The following is a 17,266-nucleotide window of genomic DNA, read 5'->3' on the forward strand; positions in this document are numbered from 1 at the left end:
TGGGATATCCTATGCCAAGAAAGGTACTCGAGTAAGCCAACAATCACACAACCCAATAACAATAGCAATGAATTGAAATCACAATTGTACACCCAAGTAAACACACTAATTGCATGTGATTGACAATAATTAACAATTTAAAATGAAACTTCTTCCATTTCCTTAATCATATATGATGCATGCAATACTAATGAAGCAGTTATCAAGCACATATAACATAAATGGAAAACAAACAACCACCACCTACCCAAAGGATTCCTTCCTAAACGATCCCTGCTCATAACCTATTTTACCCATAGTCATCTTCCTTGGGATACCATCTAGAAATTATAACAAAGAAAACATCAACTAACCAAGTCCATCATTAGCCTAATCCATAACTAACTACACATTCAACCATCCAAACTCTGTGCCCGAAGGCCTATTGATGAGTCCACGATTTGGACTCATTTAGGGCTTCATTTTAATAGATTTAGTGTCCTCAAATGCATATTTTGTGCCAATAACCGATATAAATCCTTGAATTTTAGGTATTTGGATTGAGGAACAAAGCATGCACACTAATAAGCAAAGAGAAACAAGGCAACTGAAAGAATTAAGAAAAGAAGGCCTGAGGATCGCCTAAACCATTGGGTGAGTCACCGAAAAGCCTTGGCCTCGCCTAATGTTCCAGTGTGCCAAGCCCTGAAGGAAAATTAAGTAGATAATAGAAAGGAGCAGTCAGTGAGTCACCGAATGGTTCCGCGAAGCAGTGCTTCATCGCCCAAAGTTATAGAACTTGAAGATGCTAAAGGTCAAAGCAGAAAGGCGATGAAAATGACCAAAAGGCGGATCGTCGAGTGGATCGGCGATCCCGACTAACTGCGCCAAATGGTCCTTTGCAGCACATTTTTAGGCGACTATAAATACGTTTTTAAATTCTTAGTTTAGTAGGCAATTCAGTTTTTATCAGTGTTATTATTCAGTTTTCAAGTCTAGCACTTACAACTGAGTTTTTGGAGACACTTTTCCTTAGCTTTGACGATTTGAAGATTTCCATTTCTAAGAAATTGGATGTGGGTGTTGAAGATTTTTCATCTTAGACCTTTGTAAAGACTATATCAATCCTACCAGTTGATGGAAACACAACTTGGTAATGATTTTTACCTTTTTACTATGTCCAGCTAAAACCCCAATTCTTGGGGTGTGATTATGTGATAATGGGTTGATTTAACTGCTGGGTATTGTTAATTGATAATTTATTTGCTGTTTAAAGGTGATTTCGTTCAGTAATTGTGGTTGAATTTAATGGGGTTGTAGTTGCAAATACAATCTTAACTTTGTGTTTTTGGCTTGTTGAAGAGAGGTTTTAAAACCAAAATTACTAAATCGATGATCTGTGGGTATTCGGTTGTCATCGATTCACCTCGAGAGAGTGAATCCTAAACCCTTTTCCACACATTCAGCTCAAGAGAATGAATGGACTAAGGCGAAGGCTGGTCTTAATTGTGGCTTATTGGTGTTCGAGAGAAACCAATTTGATTCGGGATAAATTGTTTGAGAGAAAGTTTATCCCTTCTAAAGTCTAGCTTATTCACCGATTTTCAACTATTTACTATTAATTTCAATTACCCTATTGTTTACCTTAGCCCATAATCCAATCACATCCTAAGAACCCGTCTTCATATTCATATTCTCGTATTATTTGCTGTTTTAGTTGATAATACAAACAAACCCCCCTGATATTTGACACTTGTGTCACCCTAGACTTGAATAATATTTTTATTCGTAAATGTTCTTAGCTATGATTGACTTGAGCATATTCTTACTTACCTATTGATTCTCATCTACGTATCACTCCCTTGGGACTCGAACAGAACTCACTTAGTTGGGTTATATTACTACATAGTGATCGTTAACACTTAGTATTGGATGAAGTATCTTTGATAGCATTATTTAGATCACCTATGCATAAAATCTCTCCACAATCTACAAGATATTATATATAAGTAAATATAAGTCTAACTAATCCGTTAAAATTTTAGCCTACCTGGACGCCAAGAAGTTGCTGAAGAACTCAGAACACAAGCTTCTAGCTCCATCAGGGGCGAATCCTGGCAAATGCAAACCAAAATTTCATAGGTTTTGACCCTGTTTGCACTGAAATCCTTCCTCTCCATTGTTCTTAAGCTTGGAGTGGCTTAGGAGGGCTTTGGAGTAACCCTCGTCTGTTTTACCACAGTAAAGGAGGATGCAAATTAAAATATTTTACCCTTCTATGAGTATGCCATCACTGAATTTCTATAGAGGTGCCGCCATAGCGGGAATACTCCTGCTATGGTGGGATGACGTCAACCCGGATCAATTTCAAATTTTTAAATCTCTCATGTCACCCCAATCTTAAATTGACCATGAATTACAAAAAATTTCAAGACTCTGCACAAGGGGACTTTTGAATAATGATATATCAGTCGTTATAATAGATTCAATTCATCCATTATTCATCCCCAAACAATTACCATGGCAGAAGAAAAAACAAACCAGTTAGGAAACATCATCACCTAGTTTTTGACAATGTCAAGAAGAATAAAACTCTACTCAAACCATAGAAGATCATAACATCCTATGTACTCAAGTATATTGGGTTACGAAATTCAAACAAACAAAGACAAATAAGTTTCTCCCACCCACGCAGTTTTATCCCGCTATAATGGAATAATGCCACTATAGATGTATCCTATAATGACTTCCCAACTTCTATAGAAACTCGACGCGATTAAAAAATAACATAAGAGGAAGAATAATGTGTTTGTCTCCCATTTCTCTCATTCACTCTCTCAAACTCACTTTTTCTCTCCCAAAAAATACGTTCCGAACATTCAGACTAAGATAATGATTGCTATATTTACTCTCCTTACTTCATTCCACACATAATGACTATTATATGCTAGGAATTGATTGAGTAGAATAGAGTTTGGATTGATTTGTTTTTTTTTTTGCAGATTTTGCTTTGATTGTTGAAATTGTTGAAGATACGGGTTTACCTTACATTTCAAAACACTTCTACAATGTTTTGGGCGTAAGAATGTGATGAATAAGACCAAAAATGGGTATAAAATTGTGGGGAGAGTGAAGAGTTTTCCTTGTTAGAAAGTTAGATTGGGGCAGCGTTTAGAGGTTAGAATCCCTAGATGTTGGCATATTTTGGTAGTAGTGTAACAAACTGTATTACACATATGCTTGTTCTATTCTGGTGATACTTGACATAGCCTTATAGTATAGGTGAGGGACCATGTTTCTTATATGATTAATGTTGGTTTAAACTATCTCGGAAGGTTATGTGATGCCTTGCACGTTTCAGCATGTGTACTGCAAGTTATAACTCCAACGAAAGTATTTAAACTTGAGACAATAAGGTCATAATTGAGTTTAAAGTTGAAAGTTAAGTGCTAAGTTAAAGAAAAAGAGATTAATATTTAGAAAATGGAATAAAATAAGTGAGCTGCTTGCTTGACTTAACTAAGCTAGTAGGTGACAAGTAGGTGCATCACCTACTTTGACTAATTGACCAGTCCAAAGGACCAAATAGGTGCATCACCTACTTGAGCTATATGGATCTAGTTAAAAAAGTCAAGGTTAAATCCCAGCAGCCAAATCTGCCAAGGCCCAATATATTTAAGCCCAAGTGAAAGCAAGTAGGTGCATCATCTAGTTTGACCTTTTGAGTTGCTTGATGTACATAAGCAGGTGCATTACCTACTTGACCAATTAATGGCTGAAAATGGACCAAAAAGGGAGGTTCTAGAGGATATTCTTAAGGGTGAAGAAAGCTCAATATAAGATATATTGGCTGCAATTCTCACTCATTTTTAACACACATTATTGAGAATTAACTCCAGTTCTCTCCCTCTTTTCTCTTAAGGATTAAAACAGTAGCCTTAAAGTTCCTTTTAGGGTTCTTGAAGAAATCCTCATATTTGCAAACCAAGGTAAGAGAAACACCTATGGATTTAGCTTAATTATCCCATGGAAGACTAGAAAACATGTTATTCATGCTCATTATAAGTAGAAGGCAGAAGTTCCCACAAGCTACTGCTCACTTTCCTTAATTATTAAGATACTTTTCTCTTCTTCTTTGGTTTAAGTGTGAAGGGAAGTTGAAGTTCTAGAGGAATTCAAGTTATAAGGAGAAGTTGCAGAAATTGAGGTAAGGTGACTGCTCCATTTTCTTACTCCTTATGTATGAGTTTGAGTGATGAATTATAGGTGTGCTGTCATAAAAGAACTCAATGGGGTGGTGAGTTCAATAATTTGTTGTATAATAAAGAATATTTGAGGCAATTTTATGTTTATTGTTGTTGGTGCAGCTTGGGTAATCTTAGAAAAGGATGTATAATGTATGTATTGGGCATACAATGAGGGTGTTGTGACACACATAATTTTAAGGGCTGTATGGGCTCATTATCAGTCAATGTTAGCTACTATTTTACGGGGCTGACGATGTGATAGCTGCTAATTTTAGTTTATCATGACTTATATTGTAGATTAAAACCTAAAAGGGGAGGATGAATCATGATAGTTGTATTGGTCAGAGGATAAGGTATGTAAGGCTATTCGATTCAATATTCTTCGACATGAAATCTGATACTTGCGGTTAATATCAATAAGTGAATTTCCTAAGTTCTATTCCTAGTAAAGGAAACATAGTGGCAGCGTACGATCTCCAAATAGCTAACAATATTTCCCCCTCTCTTTAGTGTATAGAATTACTTCATTATATGCTCAGTACTCTATACTTGTGTAATTATCCTCATATGTACTGATATAGAAATGGTATTTGCAAAAGCAAGTTTGGTGAATCCTCATCTGAGTCTGTTGAAGATAATTGTGTCATTTAAGCTCACAAGTAATGAATTGATGTTACATAGTCCCTTATGTCATTGTTATTGCCTTGAAGTATTATTTACATGTCTTCTACTACTGGTCCATATTTCCAATTCTCAAAAATGATTATGACCAACAAAACAACAATCTCAAAGATTAAAGAATCCAAGTGAAGCAATCTGTAAAATTATGGGTGGCAGCCTAGGGGTAAATGCCTAGCATGGTCGATCCCAATTGGTATATAAGGGTGGCAACTCAGGGGCGAAAGCCTAGCATGGGCCAATCCCAATTTGTGTAATTATGAGGACCGCATCCTAGGGGTTAAAATGCCTAGCATGGGTCATCATATTCTACCACTGATCAGCTGGTCATTCGTATCACATGCCTTATAAAGATCATAACACACAGAAAGGTAAAGACAAGAATGTAATATACATGATCCCACAAGAGTTAACAAATGTGGTCTTCTGTTCTGATTTATGCACACATATATTGATACTTGGTTTCATTCGAACTCTTATTTTATATATGTTATTGACTTACATATTCAGTACATTTTTTTGTACTGACGTCCCTCGCGGGGGACGCTACATTTCATGCTGCAGGAACATGTACTCCAGCTAGTTGCCCTCCTCAATAGGAGCACGACACTCAGCTACATTTGGTGAGCTCCAGGTTGATTCGGAGCTTTACTGAGTCGTTGATAGATTCATTTTGGTATTATATCATAGTTAAGGGTATGGCGGGGTCTGTCCCGACCTACTCTAAGGTATTCTATCTTTTAGAGGATTTGTAGACTTGTGTATATGGTTCAGTTGTGTCTTAACAAGTTGTGGCCTCAACGACCAAGTCTTGTATATAAGTTTTGGGTCAACTTATGTTGGTTCGTATCGCTACATCCTATGTGAACTTGTCACAAGATTGTCATAGGTATATGAATAGTAAGCACATGTTACATGTTTATTCTCTCGGGCATTTAGGGTATTGGGTACCTGTCTGTCTTAATGGGATTTGAGGCGTGACAAGTAGGTCCCTTTAGGAACAATGATTTGGAGAAATTTCGATAAAAATGTGATTTTGGACCAAGGGGTGCCATTGATGCACCCTTTGAATATTCGGGATGATGAAGGATGCTATAACAGCCTTGCTTCCTCTATAGAAGAGGACACTGTAGCTGGAAGGTTCTCGCTATGGCGGCCCTGATACGCTAAAATTACACCTCCCTAATGAATTGTAAGTGGTTGTTATTCAAATAAAGAACCTAACAGAGGTTAGGGTTGATTCCACGAGGAATGAGGTCTAGACTTGGACTAATTGGTTGTTAATTTTAATTTTAGTCTGGTTATTTCTGTAAAAAAGGGGGTTTATAAAACAAAAGTTCAATTGATTTATTCAGTAACGAATAACCAAGTAAACATGATTAAATATTGGTAGAATCAATAGAAGATAAAACTATGGTATACGTGTTCCCCACAAGTCCTTAACACAATAAACCTTATAGTAGTAGCCTTGTCTAGTGTTTGACATGGAAAGTCGGTATGTTAGGTATCTCCTAAGTGGCTGGTCGCCCCAAGTAGTGATTTTACCACGCAACTTGGTCGGTCTATGGGTGTGTGCTTTACTAACCCTTACCCCAAATTAGTTGTCATAGCGGTGGTTCAAAGATATAAGATGTCAGTTGTAGTCACCAAATCTCTGTTGTTTAATTACTTTTCTCATTCGTTACTTCCTTGGTCGGGCAAGTAGGAATGTAGTGGTTTATATCGTTGGCCACCTTTAAATTTTTTTTATCATGAAGACATTAAAAATATAAAACACTATTCAAGAATTACTAGTTATTATGCCTAGTTTGTTAATTCCTTATGGTTCCACAACCCTAGTTGTATTTATCTACTCATGATTGAGTTATCAAAATTCATAATGAGGTTGTTAAAATAAATCATGAAATTACAACTAGAGTGTTAAATTCCATAATCTTGAATTAACGAACAAAAGATGTATTATATGCCGATGTTTCAAGAATTAAAATGGACAAATTTTTCACCAAACTAATTCTCAAAACCAAAAACAAATTATTCAATTGTTTAACAATAAAAAAATAAGAAATAAAACGACTAATTATAAACATCTAATCCTAAATAAACTAGAAAAAGGAAACCTAGAAAAGTAGGCTTTGTTAGTCAAGTCTACAATTTATGGTCTAGACTCGTAGGTTTAACTATGGCTCGTAGACCAAGCCCGTAGAAGGAAGATTATATAAAGGTTATATGCACTCTTCCTACAAACATGATCTATGACTCATATACCTTTGTACGGTCCATCTTGGCAATTTTTCATTCAATGTACTGGGACTCACAATTTTTGACTCTTTCTACAACGCAGACCTACGACTTATAGTTTTCTTCTTGCCCCATACTTAGCCAAAATATCACCATCATCTTCAACCTTTATGTACGAGTCAATTCTACGGCTCATAGAAGGGACTATGACTCATAGGTTGACCCGTAGGTCTTCAAATATTAGCTGCTTCACTTAAGTTCCATTGTCGGACTGTCACAACCTACTTTTCTGCAAACATAGATTAAAATTCCATCAAATCTACCAAAAATTCTTAAGAAACATGCAAAACTCCAAGTTTAACACATTATAAGTAAAATAAATTTTCTTGATTTCCTTTATAGTGGTCACCCTCAACTTAGGATTTTAACTTTAGTTAAGGTGCACGATTTCCAAGGAGGGACCAGGGCAAAAATAAAGGTTAACAATCATAACGGGGAATGTGAATTGGGTAAATCAAAAGAATGGTCTAATTTAGTCTCAACAATTTGGATCGAAGAAAGCATTTTCATTTGGTTGGTTGTTTTTAGGCTTACTAGACCCAGTGTCAACAATGGCCTATGATCCTTTCCTTATCAAAAATTAAATCATCCTAGAAAGACTAACAGGGCAGTTCTAGATTGACATATAGTGTGTGAATGAACAAATAATCTTTCACACACATGATACATCATTTCACTATCAAATTATCACTATATTAGTTTCATGTTTCAACTTAAGTCATGTTATCCTATTAGTTCCTATAATGTCACAATAAAATCTTACACAATTGACTTATCAATCACATAGATATATCACAAAGCACACAAATTTTTTGGAGGGATATCATTTTTATCAATATTGCCATTATGCCTTTATTTCTAGTCTACTCTTACAATCAACATCCTAAACATATCGGTTCAACATAAATTAAATAGTCCTTGGGAGAAAAGAACATTGGCAAGAAAATGCTAAGGCATGATCTGAGTATTCGGGCAATTCAGAATTAATCCTTACACTCTTAAAAATATTCATCCCACCTCCACATAATGTAATGTGCAATGTTGTAAATGCACATCAAAAGAAAGAGTAGAAGGTGAAGAAAAACCTTTAGAGCCTAAGCACTGAGAAATATCTATAGGCATGTGTGTCCGTCAGTGGGGACCTTAATGCATAAATGTGCGCCTTCGTAGAAGGGTGGTGCCATCATTAACTCCCTCTAGAACAATCTAGGGTGCACCATCAGTAGTACCCTCCGAGCTCAAAGCTTCGGCTACCTACTTCTAGACTCGCTCCAATATAATATCCTCATCCTTTCTGCACTGACACTGACCCACCTCAATTATGCATTGCTCCCGCTTTCTCTCACCCTCCTCAACACCCTTGACAATACCAACTTTAACCTGTGTGTGCTTTCCAGTCTCACGAGTAGTATCAACATATTTAAACAAATCAAGTAATGCCTTTTCTCTAACCTTTACGGGTGAGGGACTAGGTGTCACGATCCGAGCCTACACCCCGAAAGTGACACGACGTACAAGACTCCGAAAAGTCTCATACAAGTCTCATAGAATTCTTGAACATAAGAACATAGGAAAATAAAGCGTAATTTAAAACTTTCTTTTACAATCGAAGTCATCTTTCATAAAAAGCAAGCGGGAGACTTTCTATACTTTGTCTGAAACCATCTACGATACTTTCAATAAACTTTGGGACTAAGCCTATACAAAAGCTCGAAACATAAATAAAAGACATAAGGGAACTAGTAGGTTTGTCCTCGAACTATGAGGACTCACCATATCTTTAGCTCCAAGCTCCTTAGAAACTTATCTTCCAAGTGTAGGACATCACATCTCCAAACCCTACACTTTGGTAAGAATGAAGAAATATGGGTTAGCACATAAAGTACTAAGTATGATTTTCACAACCAGAGAGCAGCCCCTAGTTGTAACACGGCGTACTCGACCCTGAATAGGTCTAATACAAGCCTCATAACATTGTTGAACATAAGAACATAGGAAAATAGAGAAGAATTAAAAGCTTTCTTTACAATCGAAGACATTTCATTAAAACGCAAGTAGAAGACTTTCTAGACTTTGAACACTATGTCTCAAACCATCTAATACTTTGAATACAACATAGGGACTTAACCCATACAAAAGCCTTAACAAAAACTAAAAGACATAAAAGGAACATAATGGGTTTTGTCCTCTAAACTATGAAGACTCACCAAGTCTTCATCTTCAAGCACCTTAGAAACCTATCCATCAAGCATAGAACACCAACATCTCCAAGCCCTACACTTTAGTAAGAAAATGGGAAGAATGGGGTTAGCACATTAGATGTACTAAGTATGATGACCATGCAAAAACATGCTTAAAAGGAGACTTTTTGTCTGAAAGTCATGCTTTTATGCCATTTGGTAAAACTTCATGAACATTTATAAAAGAGGCATAATATAAGTCACAACCAACATACAAGTCACATTTTCATATTTGAACTTGATCAACATATAAACCTTTACCCTAACCTCGAACCTTCACCTCAAGTAACCTTCAAGCTATACCTTGTGCATTGTATGGATAGCGTCCCATACCACCACCCACAATAAGGTACCACCTTAAGGTCACCAAAAGTGAACTTACCATTCATCCTTTCCACCTTTACACAATAAAGCATTTAAGAGATATTAACATTACATGAATCACATCATCACATTAAGACCAACATCTAAGATAACTCTAAGTCATACTTGTGCAATGTGCAGGTAGCATCCCATACTACTACTCATACTAAGTACTCCTTTGAATTAACCCTAGACAAGGCACATTCATATACAATAAGTCATGACAAGGAAGTAACTCAAAATACAATCCAAGTATAACATGCATCTTTACATTTCAGCATTTAAGCCAACATTCTTCATTAGGTTCATTTAGGACACATTCATGCGTTTTGAGGACTATCATACATTCAGTCATTATGACTTAGAGAACTCACTATGACCCTCTCAAAGCCTACTCGTGCAATGCATGGATATCATCCCATACTACCACCGACACTTTATACAACTCATCAAGAAACCATAATGCATATCTCACATGATGGGAATAGGAATGAACCGACATAGGCCATGAGATCGAGCTAAATCATGGAATCCGGTGTCATGTAACCCCACACCAAAGAAAGGTGTTCTACTTGCCTAGGGTAGAACTAGTAAGCATCCTATGTATAGGAACATAGTTATGGGATAAGAAAGATGTTCATTGGACTCTAGACTAACATTGAGAGAGCCACTATCTTAGCCATGTCCACTCGGTGCTTAGCCTCCATTCCCATAGAGTAGTTCATTCACATTACATTGTTGTACTGGAGAGGGCCACCAACATTAGGCCTACCGACCCAAGGTACATTACACAACAAAGGGCCACCACCATTAGGTCTACCGATTCAAGGTACATTAAGGATAGTTCATTCACTTTCCAAGAAGGGCGACCACATTAGGTTTACCGATTCAAGGTTCATCATCTCACACATGAAGAAGGCCTCCACCATTTGGTCTACCGCTTCAAGGTTAAACATTTACATTGGGTTCTAGACTCATCATGAATGGCTACCATCACTAAGTCTACCGGTTCATGTCGTAGCCTAAAATACCTCATTAGTCATTTATAGAAGGCTACCAACATTAGGTCTACCAACTCAAGACATTCATTCATTCATTCATGAAAAGGCTACCAACCTTAGGTCTACCAATTCCAAGTCATCAACACATTCATTAGTCATTTATGAAAGAGTTACCAACATTAGGCCTATCGATACATGATCATTAAGACATTAAGTCAAGATACATTCATTATTTCAAGAAGAGGATGCCTAAGCCTACTAAGTGAAGATACTGCATTCATGATCACATTCATCAATACAAGAAAAAGATGCCTTAGCCAACCAATTCAAGAGATCACATTCAACGTAGATATCATCTATCAAGAAGAGGGCACCTAAGTCTACTAATCCAAGATACAACATTACATTATAGATACCCTTCACATTCCATCAACGACATTCATTAGTGTTTAGTGAGAATATGCTTTCAATCACAACACATTTACCTTTTATACAAGATCATCATTCTATCATTGAAATCACATGTATATCCTTCACATCACATTCATATATACAACATCATGATAAAACTTCAATCCTTCACACTATGCCTTCAAGGCCATGATCACAATGTACATAGTAAGTAAACACCTCCACTTTTCAAGTGGATCAACAATTCAAGCACAATTCTACTTTAACATGAAATTAGGTCAAACTTTCCCTTTCAAGGGTATGATCCCAAATCCTCAATTCACCAACAATTCACCATAATTAGGCATAGATGATGATACAATTAAATAATCTAAATCAATCTAGGCATAAATCTATCAACATTCATTCATAATCAACGAACCCACTTCAAAAGTCACAATTTAGGAATTGAGAGAAATCATGGGTTCATAGAGTATTTTCATCTTAAATCATCAATTAAACATCAATATAATCATAATTTATCATTTGAAGTCGTTTGATGCAAGAACCCATGAGATTGAGTAAAACCTAGGGCTTTTGTGAAATTTGAAAACCTTGAAAACTTCTTTGAAATTGACTCTAGAATGAAAGCTAACCTAGATGAAGGATCACCATACCTTAATACATGAAATCCATGAAAATCCACTCAAATAGCCCTCCTCTTCAAGACCTAAGTCATCTTCTTCTCTTGGTCTTCAATGGAGTTTTAGAGAGAAGATATTTTGAGAGAGAGGGGTTTTGATTTGGGGAGTTTGAAGAATGAAATCTAAAATAGGTTTTTACTGTTTTAATACTCTTAAAATACTATAAAATACTTAAAATAACTGTCCCCCAACCAAACAAGACTTAACATGAATTTACCAAATGACCCTTGCCCAAGCTGTGTCCAAACCAAATTGCACAGGTGAGGACCACAGACCCAATCCACGGACAGTAGATGGGTCCACGGACCGTCCTGACTGTCCGTGGTTCTTGACTAGGGCTTGGTCTTCAAGGCTTCTGCAAGGTTCGACCTACAGAGGCCATCCACAAACCATGGATGGACCTATGGGGCGTGAACCTCATCCTTAGGACACCACCATCTCGATTGGTATCATTCAAATGCGAATATAGGTCTGATTGAAGCATAAAAGTGAAATAATAATAATGATTTTGGTGACACCTTTGGTTTCAAGGGGTCTTGGGGGTTAGGCTTAGGGTCCTCCTCAAGGACCCCTAGGGTGGTCCATGGGAAGTCGTACCATGATGTTAGACCCCTAAACCCCTCAACGAAAGCTTGGGACAACATACAACAACAAGAAACCTCACACCAAACTCAAACACACACACGATAGGCTCTAGTTTAACTTATTCATTTTTAGGATCGTTAAATTATCCCCCACTTAGGAACATTCGTCCTCGAATGACACTTTAAACACATTAAGGGGTAACGAATCAAGACTAGAAGCCCACAATCATGCATGAAACATCAACATAAATGCATAAACATGGGAGGAACATCAACTCCACATCAAGAGGCTCAATGCAAACAAGAAGGTAGGAACTACATCTACAAACTCATTATGAACCAAACATCTCATTTCTCATTTTATTGGAAGAACTTCCTTCTCCAAATTACATAATTCTCTTTACAACATCATTAAGCACATTTGAGTAATTTTCTCATAAAAGCACATTATGCATCTTTTCAATAAAGCACATTTAGGCATGTTCAACATTTATCGTCATGAAACATATAGACAATTCAAACTAAATGCACATCAACATGAGGAACTATAAATCATGCAAACTCATTTTCTCAACTAAACAAGAATTCAACTAGAACATGCATAACATAAAGAGAACATGGAAACTCAATGGCACACATGACTCCAAAAAGATAAAACAAGCAAAAAAGGAATTCTTTGTCTTAGGCTTGAATAGGCACATAAAGGAAAAGGTAAGGATATCAGAACTCTCAACAACCTTACTACTCAACATACTATCCCCCACTTAGGAGTAAACCCAACTAAGGTCAACATGAACATACCCCTAAGGAACCTTAATCAAGACATCCACAATATATCATCTCAATTTGACAAGTCACATAGCCGTAGTTGGCATCGCAACCAACTTTTTCTCTCCCTGAACCCTACTAGCATACTCCTTTCAAGTGGTCATACTCTAAAGACCATCACATAAGGAACAAGAGAGAGACATTATAGAGCTAAACTCTATGTCACAACTTGAAGAATGAAGAAGTGAAACTTTCTTAACACCCAATAGCCTCCTATTCATAATGTGGCGCACTTCACATTAAGAACAAGACTCTACTTGATGTGGTTTGAGAAAACCTAAGATGATTAAAAAATCTTGGGCTCTGATACCATGTTTGCCATGACCCGAGAGCACCCCCTAGTCATAACACAACGTACTCGACCCCGAAGGGGTCTAATACAAGCCTCATAGCATTCTTGAACATAAGAACATAGGAAAATAGAGAAGAATTAAAAACTTTCTTCACAATCGAAGACATTCATTAAAAAGCAAGCGGAAGACTTTCTAGACTTTGAACACTATGTCTCAAACCATCTAATACTTTGAATACAATATTGGGACTTAGCCCATACAAAAGCCTTAACAAAAACTAAAAGACATAAAAGGAACATAATGGGTTTTGTCCTCAAAACTATCAGGACTCACCAAGTCTTCATCTTCAAGCACCTTAGAAAACTATCCATCAAGCATAGAACACCAACATCTCCAATCCCTACACTTTAGTAAGAAAAAGGGAAGAATGGGGTTAGCACATTAGATATACTAAGTATGATGGCCATGCAAAAACATGCTTAAAAAGGGACTTTTTGTTTGAAAGTCATGCTTTGATGACATAGGGTAAAACTTCATGAACATTTATAAAAGAGGCATAATATAAGTCACAACCAACATATAAGTCACATTTTCACATTTGAACTAGATAAACATATAACCCTATACCTTCACCTCGAACATTCACCTCAAGTAACCTTCAAGCTATACCTTGTGCAAGCTATACTGAGTATGATAACCATGCAAAAACATGCTTAAAAAGGGACTTTTTGTTTGAAAGTCATGCTTTTATGCCATAGCGTAAAACTTCATGAACATTTATAAAAAAGGCATAATATAAGTCACAACCAACATACAAGTCACACTTTCAAATTTGAACTAGATCAACATATAACCTTTTACCTTCACCTCGAACCTTCACCTCAAGTAACCTTCAAGCTATACCTTGTGCAATGTATGGATAACGTCCCATACCACCACCCACACTAAGGTACTGATGTTTGCGTAATCAAGACACAACTTCTAATTCAAGTGTCTACGATCGTGCAATAGTAATATAACCAACTGAATGGGTTGGGGTCGAGTCCCAAGGGAGCGGTTTCTGAAATTTAACGGTTAAGCGCAAAAATCGCTAAAGTTAACCGTAGCGAAAAACATTATCGAGTATAAACAACTAAATCTAAAAGGGGTGACGCAAGCGTCAATTATCAATGTGGGGTTTTGTATTACTTAACAACTACAAACTACAAAAATATACGAAATATAGATAGAGAGACGAGATTCTTGGGATGGGATAGGAATACGGAATAAACTAAACTGTCGGGTACATACTTTTGATAGAAAATTTTTGAGTATTTGTGACTAGGCTAGACTATAGTGGGGGTAAAGTTTCTCTTGAGCAACTTACCTCGAATTGACTTGGTTTCTCTCGAACATCGAGTTGCCACTTTAAGCATAACCTCTTCCTTAGCCAATTCACTCTCTCGAGCTGAATGTGTGGGAGAAGGACTAGGATTCACTCTCTTGAGCTGAATCCATGTCGACCCAATACCACAGGCTATCGATTTAGTAGTCTTAGTTTTACGACCTCTCTCTCGAGCAAGCCGAAAACACTAAGATGAAATCGTATTTGCAACTACAACTCCATTAAGTTCATACACAACTACCAAATGAAATCACATTTAAACAATAAATAAACCATCAACAAGCAAGACCAAACAGATAATCTAACCCATATTCACAAAATCACACCTCAAGAATTAGGGTTTTAGCTAGACATGTAAAAGAGATAAAAATCGATACCAAAAGGTGTTACTATCAAATGGGTACGATAAATAAATTCTTTAAACAGGTCAAAGATAAAGATTCTTGAAGACCCACTTCCAATTTCTTGGAGTTGAAACCCTTTGAATATTCAAGGCTCAAGAAAAATGTCTCCAAAAATGTAAAAACTGTTCTATTCTAAAACTTAGTTCTCCAATAGCTTGATACTAAGCTACAACTTTAAGCAGGTATTTATAGCTGTCAAAAACTGTGCTGCGAAGGATCCACTCGACACAGTTAGTCGGGATCGCCAAGCTACTCGGTGATCCGCCCTTTGGTCTGGTACCTCGCCTTTTAGCTTTTGCCTTTAAAATCTTTGCTTTTTGAATCATTAGGCGATATGATGATGCTTCGCGGAACTGCTTGGTGATTCGTGGACTGCTCCCTTTTTTTGCTGCCTTGACCTTTTTCTTCAGGGCTAAGCACACTGGAACATTAGGCGAGGTTGTAGGCCTTTCGGTGACACGCCTAATGGATTAGGAGATCGGCAGACTGTCTTTTCTTCCTTCTTTCAGCCACTTTGTTCCTTTTTGCTCGATAGTGTCCATGCTTTGTCTCTCAACTCAAATACCTGAAACTTAAGGGTCTTCATCAGATATAGAGACAAAATATTCATTTGAGGACACTAATTCTATAAAAATATAGCCCTAAATGAGTCCAAATTGTGGACTCATCAACACCCCAACTTATACTTTTGCTTGTCTTCAAGCAAACTAGAGTTCAGGTGTTCAAAAAGGGTGTGTCAAACAGTGCTACACAAGAATCAATCATGAATGCACACAACAAGACTCACTTTACTTATGTAAAGATCAATTGTGCACTCAAAGATTCAAGTTGTGACTCACCATTATCAAAGAATCTCATGCTCACAATACTTGCTTAAAATGAAAGTTCAGGCTCAACAAAAGTGTTTAAATGCCCTCACACAAAGAAAGATTCCATATTCACACAATGGTTCACAATTTAAAGTTTTGGAATCAAATGCAACACTCACACTCAAAAAGAGGAACACAATGCATAATTTTACCCATAGGTTTTCCCATATTTTCCAATCGACATTTGTTTCAGCTCAATAAAGATAAAAAATGGCTTTTCAAAGCTTGTAATGGGGCTGAGTGCAAAGGTATTGTCATTTAGGCTTAGTGACTTTTATCCTCATGAAATGTGGTGCTCACAACACTTCCTTTCCTCTTCCTTCATCATTTTCTTTAGTGCTCATAAGTCATCCTATTATTCACTTCCCATGGATTGTTTGGGATCCCCATTTCTTTTGTACTTTTCCACTTTATTCCACAACTTTTATTTTTCTTTCCTTTTCTTTTTCTCTTTTTTTTATATGGAGGGGTTCCATTTTTCTCAATACCATGGGTTAAAGGAGACTTTCCCTTTTCTTTTCACCATACCCCCAACTTAGGCTTTTGGCCTAAGTTGGCTATTCAATCAACCACGATTCACGAAGATTAAGGGTAATAGGTCAAGAAAGGTCATGTTGTCATCAAGTTTCTTCCAAAGAAATGTTAGGTTCAAGGGGTGTTCAAGAGAGGTTCACACACTCACAAGGTAGGCCACAAAGAGGTATATGTCAAATTGGCTCACACTATTTGAAGTTTCCTAAGATAATATCAAAAGATAGCCTTGCTTAGTCAATCGGACCAACGGGACAAATTCTAGGTGTTGTCATGCATGGTTCATAGTAAGCTCATCACACAAGGCATCGACACTAAGGCCAAAAAAGACTTCACACTTTCGCTAGTGTTTAACAATCATCACAAGAGTCTCGATTTAATAATTGGCTAGTTACAATGAGATGCAAAGAGTTCACATATTGTCTATGCAACTTCACTTTGCCTCATCGTAGCCGCACTTCATATTTATTCGA

At 36.9% G+C, this 17,266-nt stretch overlaps 1 protein-coding gene across 1 annotated transcript in view; it reads left to right on the forward strand.

Moving 5' to 3' along the window:
• LOC125873773 (transcription factor RAX2-like) overlaps positions 1-15,867 on the forward strand; it is a 41,330-nt gene extending 25,463 nt beyond the window's left edge. Inside the window, exon 4 of the mRNA XM_049554633.1 lies at positions 15,723-15,867. Coding sequence (XP_049410590.1) covers positions 15,723-15,867 — 145 coding nt within the window. The remainder of the gene's footprint in view (positions 1-15,722) is intronic.
• The last annotated feature ends 1,399 nt before the right edge of the window (positions 15,868-17,266 follow it).

This window comes from Solanum stenotomum, chromosome 8 (assembly GCF_019186545.1).
Source record: "Solanum stenotomum isolate F172 chromosome 8, ASM1918654v1, whole genome shotgun sequence".
NCBI lineage: Eukaryota > Viridiplantae > Streptophyta > Magnoliopsida > Solanales > Solanaceae > Solanum > Solanum stenotomum.